Consider the following 19,319-nt stretch of genomic DNA (forward strand, 5'->3'; position numbering starts at 1 on the left):
AAAGCAAGAAACATTCGGAAAAAGGGGTGGGGAGGCATATAAAAACATCTCTCCATGTGGGTGACCAAGAGCACTCGCTCGTTGTTCTAGGGCACTGGCTCTATCTTGCCATCCTCGGGCAATCGCCAGCTCCCCCAGACGACCATGCCTTCAGCCTCCAGCTCCCACAGCCGCCCCTCCGAGACACAGGACGTCATGCAGTCGCAATGGATCCATCCTCGCGGGAGCACTCCGGCGCTCGAGGAGGATCAACGCGACCCTTTCTTCGCCTGCTCGGCCTTCGACGTCGCTCCCTTCACCATGTTGGGCGATGGAGAGGTCGGGGCCAGGAATCCACAGAGGGAGCCGACGGTTCTTGTTTGATGTGGCAAGAGGAGGAAGCGAAGATGGAAAGAACCAGATTCTAGGGCGCGGTCTGCTCACTCTTCCGCCTCACGCCTTAAATACCCAATGACAAGATTCTCCATCGAGTACATCGCCGGCCCGAGGAAGATCTGTAGTATCCCGAGGATGGAAGGCACAGTAGCATGACAGCGACATCACAAGCATGGAAATCGGGGTGTCACCCCACTACTTCCACTACCTACGTCTCCGCTGAAACCGTCACCTGCACGTGCGCTCCCTCAATTGAAAAGCTGTGGAAAAAACCGTCCCGCATCATTCCCCGAATGGATTCTGTATCCACGGCATATGACTAGGTGAGTCGAATGTTCTTTTCGCTCGTCTCCCCGCGGGACCCCGATCATTCGAGAAATCAGTGAGGACGACGGGATCATCCTTGCCTCGATGCGAGTGGGGATCCGTCTCAACTCGTCGATTGAGCATGCAGAGTCTCGTCCTCCCAACTTGTGGAATCTATCTTCCCGAAAGATAGTCGACCACTATCGACTTCGGGCATACCCGTATAACTGGGCACTCAGAATTCGTCACTCTTGAATCCGTGAAGGTTTGTTGAGAGTCCGAATCACGCAGCCCCGAGCTACAACCCAAGTATCTCCAAAACACTAGAGACATTGAAGGAAGTCATTCACTCGGTCTGCAAAAGCTCAACCGATCTGGGGGCTACTAATGGGGTTGTATATTAGGCGTAGGCCTATGGACCTTCTTCCCTAGGCCCGCCTAGGTCCCCTTATGGACATTAGTGTCCTTAAAGTCACCATTCTAGCCTCGACCTCACTCGGTTTAGCAACCGTTACTCGGCCTGCCCGGAGTCACTCAGATCACCTTGTACTAGTAGGATGCTTCCTGGTACTCGGACCATAGCAAGGCGAAGGCAACGAAGAGGGTGCAACGACTAAGGACTTAATCCATCACATGAAGTGCATTGAAGGCCCGCGTTACCAGTAACGCCGAGACTTAGCTTCCGTTCCTAGTAACTTCTCTATTTCTTAGTATTAACTCACCTTGTAATGAAGCTCGACCAATCGTGGAAGCAACCATATAAGCCATTCCCGGGCTCTAGTTGAAGGATTCAATACCTTCTAAACTTTCATACCCCATAAGAAAACATCAGCCTCAGGGCTTGACATGTAGGGCTATTACCAGTTCCGAGTGGGGCCAGAACTCGTACATCTGAGTGTATCCGCTCTGCCTAGTTAGACTTTCCCCTTTTTTCGTACCCCTAGGTACTATTGTCAAGGTCATTCCCACGACAGTTGACTTTGCAAAACCGGATTTGGACATCTGATCGTTTGGTGAGGCGTGAATGGCCGAACTGTGGACTGGTATGTCCATTTTGCATCATGCTTTCATGTTGATATTTATCGCTTTATGGACTGTTATATTACCATAGTTATGCCTTTTCTCTCTTATTTTTCAAGGTTTATTTGAAGAGGGAGAATACTGGCAGCTGGAATTCTGTACTAGAAAATGAGAAAGTCTGAGTCCTCTATTCTATGAAACTCCAAATGCCCTGAAAACCAACATGGATTTTTTTGGGAATATCTAAAAAATACTGGGCGAAAGAAGTGCCGGAGGGGAGCTACCAGGGGCCCACAAGCCTGGTAGGCGCCGCCTGCCACCGTAGCCGCGGCTACAGGGCTTGTGGGCTCCCTTCTGGCCCACTTGCCCCCCTCTTTTGCTATATGAAGGGTTTCGTCGAGGAAAAAAAATCAGGACGATCATGTCGGGGAAACTTCCCTCCCGGAGGGGGAAATCGTCGCCATCGTCGTCACCAACACTCCTCTCGTCGGAGGGGAGTCATCTCCATCAACATCTTCATCAACACCATCTCCTCTCCAAACCCTAGTTCATCTCTTGTAACCAATCTGCATCTCGCGACTCCGATTGGTACTTGTAATGTTGCTAGTAGTGTTGATTACTCTTTGTAGTTGATGCTAGTTGGATTACTTGGTGGAAGAGTTTATGTTCAGATCCTTGATGCTACTCATTACACCTCTAATCATGATTATGATTACGCTTTGTGAGTAGTTACTTTTGTTCCTGAGGACATGGATAAGTCATGCTGATAATAGTCATGTGAATTTGGTATTCGTTCGGTATTTTGATATGTTGTATGTTGTCTTTTCCTCTAGTGGTGTTATGTGAACATCGACGACATAACACTTCACCATATTTGGGCCAAGGGGAAGGCATTGGGGAGTAGTAAGTAGATGATGGGTTGCTAGAGTGACAGAAGCTTAAACCCCAGTCTATGCGTTGCTTCGTAAGGGGCTGATTTGGATCCACTAGTTTAATGCTATGGTTAGACGTTGTCTTAATTCTTCTTCCATAGTTGCCGATGCTTGCAAGAGGAGTTAATAATAAGTGGGATGCTTGTCCAAGTAAGGGTAGTACCCAAGCGCCGGCCCACCCACATATCAAACTATCAAAGTAACGAACGCGAATCATATGAACATGATGAAACTAGCATGACAGAAATTCCCTTGTGTCCTTGGGAGCGTTTTTCCTCCTTTAAGAGTTTGTTCAGGCTTGTCCCTTGCTACAAAAGGGATTGGGCCACTTTCCTGCACCGTTGCTACTACTTGTTACTTGTTACTTTTCACCTGCTACGTTTCACCTCACTACACCATCACTTGTTACCGCTACTTTCAGTGCTTGCAGTTATTACCTTGCTGAAAACCGTTTATTAGAACCTTCTTCTCCTCATTGGGTTCGACACTCTTACTTATCGAAAGGACTACGATTGATCCCCTATGCTTGTGGGTCATCATGGACTTTGTCCACTATGCAAGCGGGAGCAAGAGACGGGCATTCACATTTTATCCAAGTGTCGCTTCACTATTTGCCTCTGGTGGTCGGTCATTCAGAGGTTTAGGCTAACACACATGGACACTACTGACTGGCACGTCGATGAATCCGTCCTCGAATAGTGGGATAAGCGAATGACATGAGAAATCCCTATAGGAAGGCTATAGCCTCCCTTACCATCCTCCTCTCCTAGAAAATATGGAATGAGAGAAACGCACGGGTGATCCGACACAAGAGTGTGCCACCTCCACTCCTCCTCAAAAACGTCATCGACGAGGCTAATCTTTGGGTTATGATTGGTGCTAAGAAATTAGGTCTCATTGTTTGTCGCGTGTGATTTCCATGCCCTATATGTTGTGAAAGTTGTAAAGCTCTATTCTCCTCTTATTTATTGGACGAGGCATATAGTTTGCCCCCGTTTCAAAAAAAACACACGAGGGACTCTATAGCCCGTGCCACTGTGCCACAAATCCTCTCACATTTACTACCTACCATATGGTAACAAGCTGAAAAGTACAAGTTTCACTAGACTACAGTACAGGAAATTAACAGCGGATTTTGAAACAGCTATAATGTCATTGCATATTTGCTGTGATTCCCTCCGTTTAATTGTACGCTAATCATACATGCAAATGCATACGATCAAACCCAAGGACTCACGGGAAGATACCACAACACAACTCTAGACACAAATAAAATAATACAAGATTCATATTACAAGTCAGGGGTCTCGAGGGCTAGAATACAGAAGCTCGGTAAACACACGAGTCAGCAGAAGCAAAAAATATCTGAGTACAAACATAACAGGGGGTGCCTTAGAGATGGCTACCACAAAAGAAACACGATCGAACGAGGCGAGGCCTCCTGCCTGGGAAACTCCAAACTACTCATATCTTCGGCGACCTCCACGAAGAAGACACCATCGGGGTGGCAGGCGTCGGCGGGAAACTCCATCTCCTAGGCTCCATCATCTGGTCGCAGCAACGGATCGAACGGACAAAGGGGGAGCAAAACAACGGTGAGTACTCATCCAAAGTACTCGCAAGTCTTACATCAGAACTATTCTAAGTATGCATCAGTATTGAAGAAGGGGTTTATATGTGGACTAACTGCAACAATGCGAGAATAGAGAGAGAAGGCCTAGTCCTATCGAGGACTAGCATCTTCAGGGTCTTGCAGCAATAGACGAGAGTAGAACAGGTGAAACACAAATAATAGTCATATTTTTGTAGCAATATTAAAGTGAGGTCACGCCAGAGATCCTCCCTCGACTCCGTGCGAGGAAGCAATCCCAAGGCAATAGTTCTAGTTAAGTAACAATTGTAGTTCTATAAGATCAGGGCACAACTCCAAGTCGTTCTGTAACCGTGGACACGGCTATTCGAATATCGACACGTCATATTCCCCGACGCGCTCGATAACGCGCTCGATAATTTTCTGGGTCATGCCCGGCCTCGGAATATTGACACGTCGCATCCCCACCTAAGCTCAGCAGAGAGGCTAGCCCGCCGGTCTAACCCTAAGCACAGAGGGTTCATGGGCCCAGTTCCCCTCCGCGCTTCTGCACGATGCGAGGGCGGCCGATGTGAGTCCTAGCACCCCTTAATCACAAGCGCGATTCTTCTCGGGACCACTCCGGAGTGCGCCGCTACATTGCTGACGTCTGAAGAACTTCTGCTGATACCACGATGTCGATTACCCATAATTCTTCCCACGCAGACGGTTAGTGTGTAATAAGGCCTTCCGACCAACCCAGGTCAAATACCCAAATCCATTATCATTTTAACTAGGCCATCGACACAATCTCGCGGGAATCCACCCGTCTATCAACTAATCACCAATGATCCCGGTAACATGGTCGAGTAACTGTGTGGTTGTAACATCGGGGGGAATCTGAGGTATCACCCTTGTTGGATTCCGAACGATGTATCCGTCAAGGTGGGCTTAGAGGAATCACCCTCGGGGGTCCCACACTTGAGGGGTTGCACGAGAGAGGCATCGTCGGGAATGGTGAAAGAGCAATCACCATCGATAACCACGACCGAATAGCTGTACTACACAGATATCATCATGAGTACTTGGCGAGGTGTCACCCTCGGTACTCGATAGTATCTCTATAGCATCGTACAACTAAGGGTGTGTATCTCGTCGATCAGGGATCGAGACTTGACAACAAAGAGGGGCAACTGGACTATGGGGTCAGAGGGGATGACTGCTCCACCTATACTAAACAGTTTAAAGGTACATTACTGAAAGTAGCAGTTCATCAAAAATAGGCTATGCATCAGATATAGGAGCTAACTACAACAGTAGCAAAATACTAATGCAAGCATGAGGGAGAAAGACATAGGCGATATAGGGATGATCAAGGGGGGTTTGCTTGCCTTGTTGCTGTCCGGCAATGGGCTGGTCATCAGGAGGGTAGATTTACACGGCAACAGCATCAGCCTCGGGGTCTACCAGCAAGAAGAGGGGGAAGAAACAACAAATACAAAGCACAGATGCAACACTAATCATGACATGGCAAAACAGGGTTAGGCATGAGCTAACGCAGGAAAGATCCGTCATAGACGGGTGGGAAGAATATCTAACGATATTTTCGGGGTCTCGGGCCACTACCGGTCACATGGAAAATGATGGAAAAGTTCCACGTTTGCTATGCTAGGGACGCGTGACAGACGAATGGACCGTGTATCCGGGTTCGTCTTGTTCTACTCATCAACTTTCATGTTGAAAGTATTTTGATGTGACTTACGGTTTATTTAATACTAATTTTTAAAGTTTTTATTAATTATTTAGTAATTAAAAACATATTTAATTAATTCAATTAAATGCTATTATGACGTCAGCATGATGCTGACATCAGCAGCTGACTGGTCAACTGACCAATGGGTCCCATGCGTCATAGACCCAGTTTTAATTAGGGTTAATTGTTAATTAATTAGATTAATTTAGTGGGGGACCCACGTGTCATACGCTAATTATTCGAATATCTATTTATCCATTTAATTAATTAAGTAATTAATTAAATAATATATCTATTTATTTATTTAAAACATATTTTTATTTTTATATTTCTATTTTCATTTTTCTTAATAACGTGTGGGGCCTCCGTGTATGTGGGTGTGGAGGTTTGGCCCCATCAGTAAGTGACATAGGCCGCATACCCATATTCATTTTTACCCACATACATTAGACATAACGTATTCTTTTTACATACATGCATATATACCCAAATACATACCTACATACATACGTATAATACATGCATTATACATACATACGCAATACATAATACATACATGTTTTTTATTTTCTTTTCTTTCTAACATCATCTCCGACCTCTCTCTCTGTACATGCATCTCTTTCTGTTAAATCTGAGGCTCTCAACAGAGAGATAGAACAGGCAACTCCACCTCCACTACACGAACCTAACGGTGTCGGAACGCGACGGTGTTCACTGGAACGGATCCGGAGCGGAAGAATGAAGGGAAGGGGTTTGCTCACCGAGCTCGTAGAGGTGCAAAGAGGGCTCGAGGGAGGGCGACGGCCGACGGGGTGTTGCAGTCCGGCAAGGGGCGAGAGTGAGCTCGATGCAGGGGTGATGAGGGGCCGGTCCCGGTGGATGTGGCCGACTAGGGGAGGCTCTTGCGCGAAGAGCCGGCTGCCGGTGGCCGGCGGATGCGACTGGTGGCTGGGCTTGGGCCGGAGGCGTGCGACCGAATGTGGGGTGCCGCAGGGGTGCCGCGGTGTAGTGGCCGGCCGGAGGGGGCCTGACCCGACGCGGTGATGTGCGAGGGAACACCGGCGATTCGGGAGGCGCGAGCCAGCCACTTGAGGCCGACGGAGGCGGGGTGGCGCGGAGGGTTCAGACCGATGGGGGGGAGGCGCCGAGAGGGGTGAGATCCGGCGTGGGGCAGCTGGGGTCGGGTAGAAGGGGCCGAGCGGGAGGCTCGGCCGGCGGGTTGAGACAGGCTCAGCCGCCGGAGGTGGTGAGGGAGGGGGCTGGCACAAGGAGGGGAGCCGGCGCCAGGAGAAGGGGCTCGGGAGAGAAGGGAGTTCCAGGCGCGGGGTTGAGGTGGAGGGAGCCGAGCGGGATGGGCGAGGGGGTAGGTGACAGGGCGACCACGTGGGAAACCCCCGGTTCCCCGTGGGGTTGGTGGCGATCTGAGGGTGAGTAGCGGGGCGGTGACGAGGGGAGTTGGTGGCGTGCGGTAGGTGGGGGGTAGCGACGTGGGATCGGTGGCGGCGGCCAGGGAGGGTTGAGCGGAGGTGGGGTTCCCTAGGGTTTGCCCAGGAGAGAGTGGGCCGGCCAGGCTGGGCCGAGGCCCAAGGGAGAGGGGGGTTGTTTCCTTATTTTTATTAGTTGTTATTTTACTTTATTTTAACAGTTTATGTTTTATTTATTTAGAGGCTCTAATTCATTCCTAAAAATATCCGATTCGATTTTATAAATCATTAGGGCATATTTGTAACTCATGCGACATTTTTCTTTTTGCTTTCGAAAACTTTCCTCGTTTGACTTTAAAATAAATATCATAATTGCTTTGCTTTTTATTAAGTGACAACTTAGTTTATATAAGCTTGATCACGTGGGTGAATTAGTGTGTGGTAGCATAATTTTTCGGGGCGTCACATTTGCACACGGAAAAAATAATTTATTTATTTAAAAATGACAATCTTGAAAAAATAGAAGACTCAGACTCCTCCGTTTTTGCTTGTATCGTCCTATCAAAGTCATGTGAAAAACTTAAATTTTAATTAGGGTCTAAAAATAGACTGAGTCGGCAAAGACTCTTCAACTAGGAAGAAAAGTCCTCCCTTGAGTATCTTGCATGTCATTGTCCTGTTAGGTTTTCTTTGGTTTGGAGGGATTTTTAAATAATTTTAGTTAATTCTAATTACTCAATGTGAACCAAGCTCTTTGACAGTACATCAAATTTGATGTTAGTCACCCATCCATCCTAATCTAATAGTCAATCTTATATAGTACTCCCATATAAACTTGAAGGAATACCACCTCCAAATAGGAGCTCCACGATAGTGGTAAAATTTTAATATAGGGTGATTAAACAAAATAAAAATGTACTCAAAATAATTAAATATCAACTTGGTTTGGCCTTGCTTGTATGGGTGACCACAACATCTAATCCCAAGATCAGAGATGATGATCGTGATTGTCACAGGCAAAGGGATTGGGAATAGGTAACATGGGCTTCATAGTGTTTGCATGCGCCTTGGTCTCATTGGTGTTGATTAATGCATGGTTTCATCTCTAGGAGAGTAAGTTTGGCCCACATATAACGTGCAAGTCACTTGGCGCCATGCATCGGTTTGGAAGACTTCTTCTACATGAAGAGGCTGATGCAACCAAGCATACTAGGTGTTTTAGGGACCCCGCACCCGCGCCATCAATCGGTATATGATGATCTGAACTTCGTACATAAAATGCGATCTTCCGATCGAACGACCTCATGGACGCAAAATGTAGTTCTCATATATGGCTACAACAATAAGTCTAGAAAAGAGGGAAATAGGGTATTACCTCAAACGAGGGCTTGAATCAGGGTAAATAACTTCTCATGTGCACCACACGGATGTCCGACTGTATACCTTCCCTAGATTATTATTTTTGGGAAAATAAAATGAAAATGAGTGAACATATGTAAGTGGTGGTTAACATTTCTTCTTTGAAAAAACAAGTTAAGCAAAAAGTGGGTGTGCAAGGAAAACCTTCAGTTATCCATTTCTCAATTGACTAATTTCTACAAACATGGGTTGTCACATAAAGAAAAGAACAATGTTAACACTGAACACATAAGAAAGAAGGAGTTCAAGTGTTGCACTACCGCACGCTCTCTCTCCCTCCCTCCCTCCCCCTCCCTCCCTCCCTCCCTCTCCCTCTCTCCCCGCCTCTCTCCCTCCCTCCCTCTCCAATGTTCTTGATTGTGCAGGCTAACCAACAAAGATGTTGGCATGTACTACTAATTATAAGCACAAAAGGGTCAATCACATAACTTCTGTCGCACAATTGTTTACATATTTGAGCTTTCATATATTACAAAAAATGAGGGCCAACAAATTCCATGCAACCCTATACAAGTGCAAATACATTATTACATGCACATAATTTAACATACCAGATTAGAGCATGACGGAGCAACTGATCGATGCTCGTATAGTGTATTTATAAAGTGTATACCACTCAATGATAGTATCAACATGTAATTATCATCATTACACATTCATGTGAGAACAAATTAAGATGTATCCACATCATAACCATAACAGTACTACTTGAGTGAAATCAAAAACTCATCCTAGGAACATAAAAATAAGGGAGAAATTGTTATATCTACTATTACATAGCCTCTATAGCCTTGATGGACTACTCGGACTTTATGAGATAATTGTGATGGATACATGGATTGGATCCATTAAAATGGGTACAAATCAATCCTTGGCAACTTATCATGGATTTAGATGGAGAAGAAAGTTGGGCACTATTTTGGCCTCGATGGTTTTTTCTTTGTCGGTTAGTCTTCCTCCTCCGTTCCTCTATAAATACACCCGTAAATGAAGTCCTCTAACCCTCCCTCCCTCTCTCTATCTCTTTTTCCTCTTTAAATACACCCATAAATGAAGTCCTCTCTTTCCCTACCTCTCTCTCGATCTCTTTCGGTTGCTCTCTCTCTCCTATGCTATTTATGGTGTTGGCTAACCAACAAAGATATTGGCATTTACTACTAGTGATAACCCCAAAAGGAAGGATCACATAGCTTTTGTCACACAATTGAGTCCATCTTTGGGTTTTCACATATTACAAAAAATGAGGGGCGAACCAAGTCCACGAAACCTTATGCCAATGCTAACACATTAATACATGCACATAACATAACATCCCATCCAGTGATACCATCCAGTGATAGAACCAAGATTTAACTATCATCATTAAACATCCTTGTTAGAACAAATTAATATGTATCTACAGCATACCCATAATGGCACAACTTTAGTGAAATCACAAAACCTAGGTCCAAGAAAAGAGGGAGAAATCGACATATCTACTACTACAAAACATCTATAGCGTTGATACACTATGCATGTATTATGGGATTGTCGTGGAGGATATGTGGATTGGATCCATGACCATGGGTACAATCCAATAATTAGCAATCTCTTGTGGATTTTGTGGAGAAGAGAGTTGGGCAGTATTCGGACCCCAAATAATTTTCCTTTGTGAGTGGCTCATTTTCCTCTGTTCCTCCATAAATACACTCATAAATGAAATCCTTATGACAGATGTGATCGAGGACCAAAATGGTGGCGATAAGGGTCGGATGAGAGGGATGAAGTGATGTTGGGCCATACGAGCCCTATCGTGCCCACTTGCTACACCCCATGAATGTAATTTTTGTATGCCTTTCTTTGTCTTCCTATTCTTTTAGATTTGGGTTTTTTCTATTTAGTGCCATTGTTCTTTGAATTTTCTCCAAAAGGGAGATGATATCAACCTTCATGCTTTATAACAAATTTGGAAACTGAGTAATGTAACTGATAAAAAGATACATAGTGGCAAACATATGCGGGGCACCGACCCCATCTCATGCTTTTTTCTTTGGACTTAAAATTTGAATCTACTATATATTTTGGACCAAACTATAATTTATGTTTCATTTGCATATTGTGTTGTAGTGATGATTGCATTGAAATAAAACCACTTTTAGATATGTTATGCCACGTTTTAACAACTTCACAACGTTTCACATTCTAAAACTTGGTAGGAGTGAATGATAAATTCACTAAGTTTCAAAAGCTAAAACATAGAGCCATGAAGGGAACTATGAGGAGTCTAACGAGTTTTTGTATCGTGAGGACATTGTGAAGTGAGGCCCGGTAGGGTAAGTGTGTCCTCCTGCAAATTTCGGATGAAAGTGACATGAATAGACATCATAAAGATAGAACAAGATATGCCTGTTTTTTGACGTATTAACACCTTCATACCATGCATGGTGCCACGATGATGTAACGACCATGAATAACACATTTCAATACAAATACCCAATTCACAAGGATATATCAATATAAATGATGAGGTGCAAATATATGTTCCCCTATTTAACTGGTTCATGCACTGATGAGTGAGCATTATTAATTATGCCTTTTTGTATGCATTACATAAAATAATGTCACAACTAGAGGGGGCTAGCTAACAATGTAAATGACAAAGCAGCCAAGAACATGTGGGGAGAGATCAAAGAACAACACTGTTTTCGTGGTGTGCCGACATAGGAACTATGGATTCGGCCCGAAAGAAATGTGTACATTAGACACGATAAATTGCGTACATTACTGGTGTTTCTGGACTCTAACATATTTATGGTACTAATACATCTCAAACGTATCTATAATTTTTTTATTTCATGCTACTATAATATCAGTTTGGATACTTTTTATAGTAGTTTTTTTGGACTAACCTACGAATTAATTGCATAGAGCTAGTTGTCATTTTATACATGTTTTTGACTTCTCACAAAATCAATATTTACGGAACTCAGAATACCATAGGGACTTACAAATATTTTTTTCAAGTATAGAATATTCCAAAAGGGACGGGAGATGCCATGGTGCCACCCCTAGCCCCCACATGGCCAAGCTACGCGTCTAGGGGACGACCGGCATGGAGTGTATGCATGGGGCCCTGGCAACGAGTTACGTTGATACATTTGCCCATAAATCCCTTATTTTATAAGAACCTATGCACCATATTATCAGGATTTTTACTGCCACAACAAGTTTTTCTTTTAGGGATATGTAATCTTTAGCCATGTTCCGATGTCCTGCCCAAGGCTGAATCCATTACTAGATCCATCACATCAACGTTTCTGCCAAAAAGAACATGTTTAATTAGTTTCCTTAGGACCTTATTGTCCATAGCCATAGCTAGATGACATCCTATCACTACATGGAATATGCTAATACACGACGCTATATTTTCGTCGCTACATCGTCACGGTTTTTAGTTTATGACGATCTCACGACGAAAAACCAAGCGTAAAAAATGGAGCGTCAGAAATGAACAACAGCGATGTTTTGATCAAAATTGTCGTAACCTTTACGACGATTCCTGGATCGTCGTAACCTTTACGACGATCCTAAATCGTCGTTGGCAATCTAACCCAATCCTACGTGACAGTCCTACGTGGCAAAATTACGATGAAATTAAAACGTCATGACTGAAATCAGCCCAGCCCATTTCATTTGATCATATGGGTTGGTTTTATATTTTTGGGCTTCTTATGAGGCCTTAGCCTATTTACAGCCACATCTAGTATTTTTTTCAAAAAAAATCATCATTATAATTTGGGCCCTGGCCTTTTAGTGCCCAAATACATTTGATCCAGTTCAGTTTTGGTCTTTTTTTATTTTTAAATTCAACAATTTTTTTTCTTTTATGTTATTAATGGATGTATAAATAACAGCTCATACAAATTTGAAGCTTATACACATAAATCTGAAGCATCTCTAAACGGCAGCCCACACCACAAAATTTGAATTCCATTTCCTTAATTATTGGTTTTTATCCTGTGAATATTATTTGAAAAATGGCCTTTCTAGATGCCAAATACTATTAGGTCCCACTTGTCAGGTTCTAAATAAAGACAGCCAAGGTTTCAATTTCCACACAACTATTTCAGTCAAAACAACGAATAAATGAAAATTATCAAACCACATGCCAATTTTGGCTAATAGAACAATCTTTACATAATTCATTTCACCATTACATGTGATACTATCACAACATATAACTACTACTACAAATATACTCCACTTCTTCACTTTCAGGCTGAAGCTCCTTCAATGAGAGGAAACACCATTTCTGGATATATTCGTACATGCTCAACGAAGGCATCTAAAAATAAACAAATATAGAAGTACTGAGAAGACAATATAATAAGTATTGGAAAGTCAATGTAATGGCCATCAGAGTTAATTTGTACTAGTACATAATATTTTGTTGAACTTCAGGTTTCAGTGCATGGGTTACGCCAGCCGCTAATGTTTCTTCAGTTCAACACAAAATGCTACGCTCGCCCATACTAACATACTGTATTCAGACAGGCCGGAATTCAGTTAATTAGTCAGGACAAGATATTAATACTGTATTCTGAAGTAAGAGGGAAACCAACACACTTAGCTAACCAGGCCGCATTACACAATAGAACCGAGATGAATGAGGTAAGAGGGAAATCAACCCCCATATGGAAGCAAGAAACTTAGAGCTATTAATCCAATTTCCTGGCTCCAGTAAGTAGATTGTTAGGGACTGATGCTGTAATGGAGGACACTCACTATGACTATGAATATTTAAGCAACAGAACTGCGTGGAATTATGTAGAAAAAGGATGTTGTTGTTGTTGCTCTGCTAGTGTTTTACAATATGGAATTATCTAGACAAGGTCTAGCTAGGGTGAAGACCAGAAGTTAGGCATTATTTGCTACCGTAGAAGACAACAGAAATGGGTCCCCAGATTAGCCAGACATAACAAAAACATCCCATAACAAATTAGATGCTTCTGTGGAGTGTAGCCAACTTCTAAACCTATGGATCAAACAAACAAGGACTGCCTGCATTTCCACCAAGAAATCAGTGCAGATCAGAGAAGAAGCTCAGCACGATGCACCAAATCGTCGAACTCCAGCTACCTACTCCAGAAACAGCAACCCATACACGCCCTGACATGACACCTCGCGGAAAAATGCTCCCTGGTGGAAGAATGCAACACCAACATGCGAGAGTGAGACTAATCTAAAAACAACTCTAAGACAAGACATCTCAAAAGAGCAATGCAGGATTACATCCCAGTCGTGTACCGACATTCCGTCATAGCTTGGCAAATATCAGTCTAATGATATACCACAGAAGACAGCTGGTGATAGGATCAAGTTGAAAGTGATTCCTAGAAATTTCAGGATGCTTACCTTGCAACGGGTAGCGACATCCTGAGATGCAAGCATAGCAGCATAGGGTGAAGATTCATCACGATCAGCCTTGAACTTCATGCCACCTGGATGGTTTATAGGAATAACAGTGCATATCAACTTATCAAGTACCATATCTAACAGTTTCAACACAAGTAATCACATAGGCAAAGATACATACCACTGATGTGCACGAGCGTTTCCCTCCAAGACAAGTCAGTCACATGCTGCATAATGAGATACAGAGTCAACACACATGAAACAACAGTGTCCATTACATAGGCGCAAAGAGGTAAACACTTACGATGAAGGTGTCATTGAAGGATGCAAAGATGTGAGTAACGCCACATGCTCTCCCTCACGGACTGACGGTCCAAGGGTGACGTTCTCCTCCTTGGGCTCCGTGGTCTTCCTCTTCAAAGACTGCAACAACAAACAAATATTGTTGTCAGATAACTCGCTAAGAAACATGAATGGCAGCATTTACAGAACATTTCCAGTTTTGTGCAGCACATGTAATACAGCTTGACTTGATATAAAAATTCCACGTGAAGCCGTAGGAGGAATGCATTATGTCACTAGTGGCTGATTGCCATGGGTTTCAGTGAATTCTGGTAGAAGCTGACAAACTGGCAGCAGAGCTAGTGAGTTACAAGATAAACTGCCTACAGATGATCTGACCCTAACAGCATAACTAGAATACAGATAACAACCATGAAAACTCAACCAACAAACTAGCTGCTAGTTACCATGTATCCATGCTATGGCCGTGAATGCTTCAGTTTAGATGAAGCAAACAGCCACAAGCCTCACATCACATCATCGCCCATAAACAATTTATAGATAAGTTTATCGCAAGGTTACATAGATTAACTTAGATTACGTGACTAGTTATGAAGGGGGGCGGTCGCCATAAAACGCGTTACGCCATAAAAACATTGGGCAGATGGCACTAGCAATTTAACATATCTAGTTGTGTCATAACATGCCATATTGCAAGGAATAGCGCAAACTAGCTGCTAGTTACCTCACCGCAAAGTCGTGCCTAATATGTAACCAGTTCCTATTATCACATAAATGGCGCATGAATAACAAGATTGAATTAAGCAAAGAACCTGAAGGTTCACGTACTTTATAACTTCAAACTTCTTGGAAAGCAGTTGTATGTCACCGCTGATGGGCTTGTACTGGAACTGCCACTTCCGGTCGAAGTCCAGGGGCTTCCGAACCACCTTTGCCTCAAAATCATTCACCTCTAGATTGTAGAACTGAAACAATATATGGCATTAGAGATTAGACACTCAGATCATAGGGTGAACTGGTTACACACAGCACAGAGAGTAAGAACGGCCACTATGGCAAATTGGCAACATAACCCAAAAACTAAAATTGGGATTGTGAGCAGGCGTATACTGTCCTTGTGTAATACCAGGGACAAGGAAGCAGCAACATCAGAAGAGTAAATTATTTCCAGTACGCGCATAACACCAACGTTTGGCCCGACGGATCTTGCGAGATACAGTACATTGGAAGATTGGAGCGAAATAATTGGGGGACAAATCTACGGGCAGCCCAAGACTCGGGAATTAGGGTTTATAAGGAGGGTTACCGACCTCGAAGTTGATGCCGACACGGAGGCCCTGGAGCTCCTTGCGAAACTTGAAGTGCAGCTCGGCCGGCACGACGTTGATGTGGTACAGCTCATCCAGCGTCGTCGGTCCATCCCCGACGCCCCCGTTCGCCCCTCCGCCGCCGACACCCGAGCTCGAGGCAATCGGACGCGAGAGAGGAGAAGAGGCCCCTCTTTTCTTATTGTGACCACCACTCGCCGGGGGCGTGGCAGGGCGGGGCGGGGTGGGAGGCAGGACGGTAGAGGCGGGGCGGGGTGGTCTGCCGGGGTAGTGCGGTAGTAGGGGAGGGCCGCTGGGGGAGGCAGGGCCGTCGGTGGTGGAAGCGGCGGTGGCGGCGTCTCCGTGGGCGAGACGGCGAGTCATTGTTGGCGGCGTCATAGAGGGTTGTCCGTCCCGGCTATTGGGGAGCAGGGCGCACGCAAGGAGGTGAGGTGGGGTGGGGTGGGGGTTGGGTGGCGGCCGGAGGTCGTGGCACAGGGCGGAGGGAACGGCCCGAGGTGGTGGTGGTGGGTAGGGGAAGGAAGGAGAGGCTGCTCGATCAGATCTGGAAAATGAGGAAGCGTGCGTGGGTGTGTGGGTGGTTAGGGTTTTGCTTTCTTAGAAGAGGCTCAGATCGCGTCCAAATAGGTGATCCGCGTGAAGGCAGTTTCTCGTCTCTCATTGGCCGGCTCGAAATGTGATTTTTTTAAATCCAGATCTCTAGAAAAATTACAGAAAATATTAAATATTTGTTGCAAAATTAGACTACACCATTTTTCAAAAATATTATACCACATTTTGAGTGACACGATGTTGCCTAAGAAAGTTTTCATTCTCAGAAATGACTTACAATGTGTGAATCTTCAGAGCTTTAAGCCAAACTAGTTGATTGCCCGTGCGTTGTCACGGGGTAAAGAGCAAAATGAGGATAGCATCATTCCTGGAGAGATGAAGCACAAGTATATTTTAATTTTTAGCATTTTTAACATAACAATGCATTTACAGAAGATGAATGAGTAACGAAAGCCAATGAGAAAGACTACAAACATGTGTTTGTGTGAGCCCTGTATGGAAGAAGTAGAGCACAAATAAATGAACTTTGGGTGTAGAAATATAACCCGGATTCATAATCAGGATAATTTTCATGAAACAACCCATCATTCAAATGTGTTCTTTCATTTATCCGCCACTATTCATTTGTCCTATTCATGGCATAGTTTGTTCAAAAGATCTAATATTGTGCACAAGGGTGCATATTGAAATGGCAAACAATGTTACTTAAGGAAGTTTTCATTTTCCTTGCATGAAAAAATCATTTTCCATTTTTAAGTGCCCAAAATGAGTTTTTTTGTGAATGACCTACCATATATTTGTAACAAAATTGTACCAAATCATTTTTCTAACATACTAGGACATATTTAATGTACAATTGACCAAATGGTTGGGTGTTAATGGATTTTATCGACCTCTCGTGAAAAAGACAAATTTTGGTTGAATCAGCTGAAAGCGGGTCAAATTTGAACTGCAGCTACATTATAGTTTTCTCTTTATTTTTCTTAAAAATCATTTTAGGTACACAAGTATCTATTTAATCATAGAAACACCAAAATATTGTCAAGGTTCAACCACTAGGCAGGAATGGTCATACCCGATGTTTTGACCGTGTTTTTGAAATGGCCATGAAAAATTCAAAACAAATTCAAAAAAATGGAAAACCATTGCATTGTGTCATTATATGTGACAACGTTACTAGGAAAAATAATAAACAAGTAATGCGACAATTATTTTGAATAACTGTTCTTAGAAATGGGCTATCATGTGTGAAGATTCATGGATTTCAAGCCAAATGATCAATCTTATGACCACATTCATGACATAGTTTGTTGAAATGATATAATATTATGCACAAGGGTGCATATTGGAATGGTAAACAATGTTGATTAAGGAAGTTTTCATTTTCCTTGTATGAAAAATTCATTTTCCATTTTTCAAGTGACCAAAATGAGTTTTTTTGTGAAGGACCTACCATATATTTGTTTCAAAATTGGAACAAATTATTTTGATAAAATACTAGTCCATATTTAATGTACAATTGACAAAATGGTTGGGTGTTAAAATCTTTTATCCACCTCTCGTGAAAAAGACAAATTTATGTCGATTCAGCTGGAAGCGGGTTAAATTTGAACTGCAGCTGCATTATAGTTTGCTCTTTATTTTTCCCAAAAATCATTTATAGGTATATAAGTATCTATTTAATTAGAAATACATGGTGTGGTGCCATGACGTCGAGGTTTGGATGGTGGTCGAGGGCCCCAACTCCAAAGCGCGTGAACTTGCATGCCAGCCGCATGGTCACCGCCTGACCATTGCGTTGCCACGCGTTCTAGGTGGAATAGGCATGTCTGGTGGGTTGGACAATCCCTCGGTAGGTGTTAGCAATAAGAATACAATAGAAGAATCTCACGAGGAGACTGAACTAAGCTCAAACATTAGTTAGCAGCCAAGTGTTTGATTAGCGGTGCGGGTAATTCACATAGACAATGGGACTAAATTCTGGCTGAGTATGATCATCTACTAAGGAGACTCTCTTGGCAAATTTTTAGCTCAAATGGATGAATCTAGGTGGCCCTTGCTTTGCAAACTAACACATTGTGCAGAACTATGAATGTTGAAGATGGGATCAAATGAATGAATGGACTGAGCTGAAATTTGGTGTATGATGTTAATTTGAGTGTATAAAGGCACCGTATAAAAATTATAACATTTGGACATGCAAAAGTGACACTTCCTTTACAATGTGCCAATCTGGACAAACAATGGTAATTGAAACTGGGTTCACATAGATGATTGGATTGAGCTGAAATTTGGAGGAGGATGATAATTTGGGCACATTAAGGTACTGTAAAAATTTCATAAAATTTGGATAAAGAAAAATTATACTTCCTTCACAATGCTCTCTACTGAACAGAATATTGGGAAAAATATTGAGGGAAACTGGCTGAATTAAATGAGTTAAAATTTGGTGGAGTGAGGTTATATGGTCAGTGTCATCCCGTGGTAAATTTTCATCAACTATAAAGCAATATAAAGTCTAGTTGCTTCACAAAATGAAAATATTACTAGAAACAAAGATTGGATGATGAGCTCACGTGGATTGTCAGATGTGGCTAAAATTTTATGGAGAGGCTATGTTTTGGGCACATAGATGATGTGGAAAAAATGCAACTCATCAGGATATTATTATCTAGTACTTCCTTCACAAAGCTGTTAGTTGAACACAAACTTTGGAAATTTGCCGAGAAAGATTTACTAGGCAAATCGTTACGAAAGTTTTCATGAGGCAATGATTTGGATAGGAAGGAGTGCCCAAACAATATGAGGGTAATCAAAGAAATAGAAATAGCACTTCCTACACAAAGTGCTATTCTGATCAGAATAGGAAAATGAATATTTTTGAATTATTTTTGAACTATGGAAGGGAGGGTTTTCAAATATTTGAGAAATATACAGTCCAAA

General features: G+C 43.1%; 1 protein-coding gene and 1 pseudogene across 1 annotated transcript; both read right to left on the reverse strand.

Annotated features, from left to right (window-relative positions):
• Nucleotides 1–13,820: 13,820 nt before the first annotated feature.
• Nucleotides 13,821–14,953, reverse strand: LOC123441492 (annotated as a pseudogene).
• A 285-nt stretch (nt 14,954–15,238) lies between these two features.
• Nucleotides 15,239–16,202, reverse strand: LOC123441493. Its single transcript, XM_045117904.1, has 3 exons — nt 15,807–16,202; nt 15,309–15,461; nt 15,239–15,256 (listed from the first exon to the last, which is right to left on the reverse strand). Exons 1-3 carry the CDS (start codon nt 16,200–16,202, stop codon nt 15,239–15,241), a joined length of 567 nt encoding a protein of 188 aa, XP_044973839.1.
• Nucleotides 16,203–19,319: the final 3,117 nt, after the last annotated feature.

Source organism: Hordeum vulgare, chromosome 3H, assembly GCF_904849725.1.
Source record: "Hordeum vulgare subsp. vulgare chromosome 3H, MorexV3_pseudomolecules_assembly, whole genome shotgun sequence".
NCBI lineage: Eukaryota > Viridiplantae > Streptophyta > Magnoliopsida > Poales > Poaceae > Hordeum > Hordeum vulgare.

Bases quoted from the DNA above. Each gene is read 5' to 3' on its own strand.
- LOC123441493 (XM_045117904.1), bottom strand. From the start codon at position 16,202: ATGACGCCGCCAACAATGACTCGCCGTCTCGCCCACGGAGACGCCGCC. The intron at 15,462-15,806 runs GTCGGTAACCCT...ATATTGTTTCAG, and splicing joins GTGTCGGCATCAACTTCGAG to TTCTACAATCTAGAGGTGAA.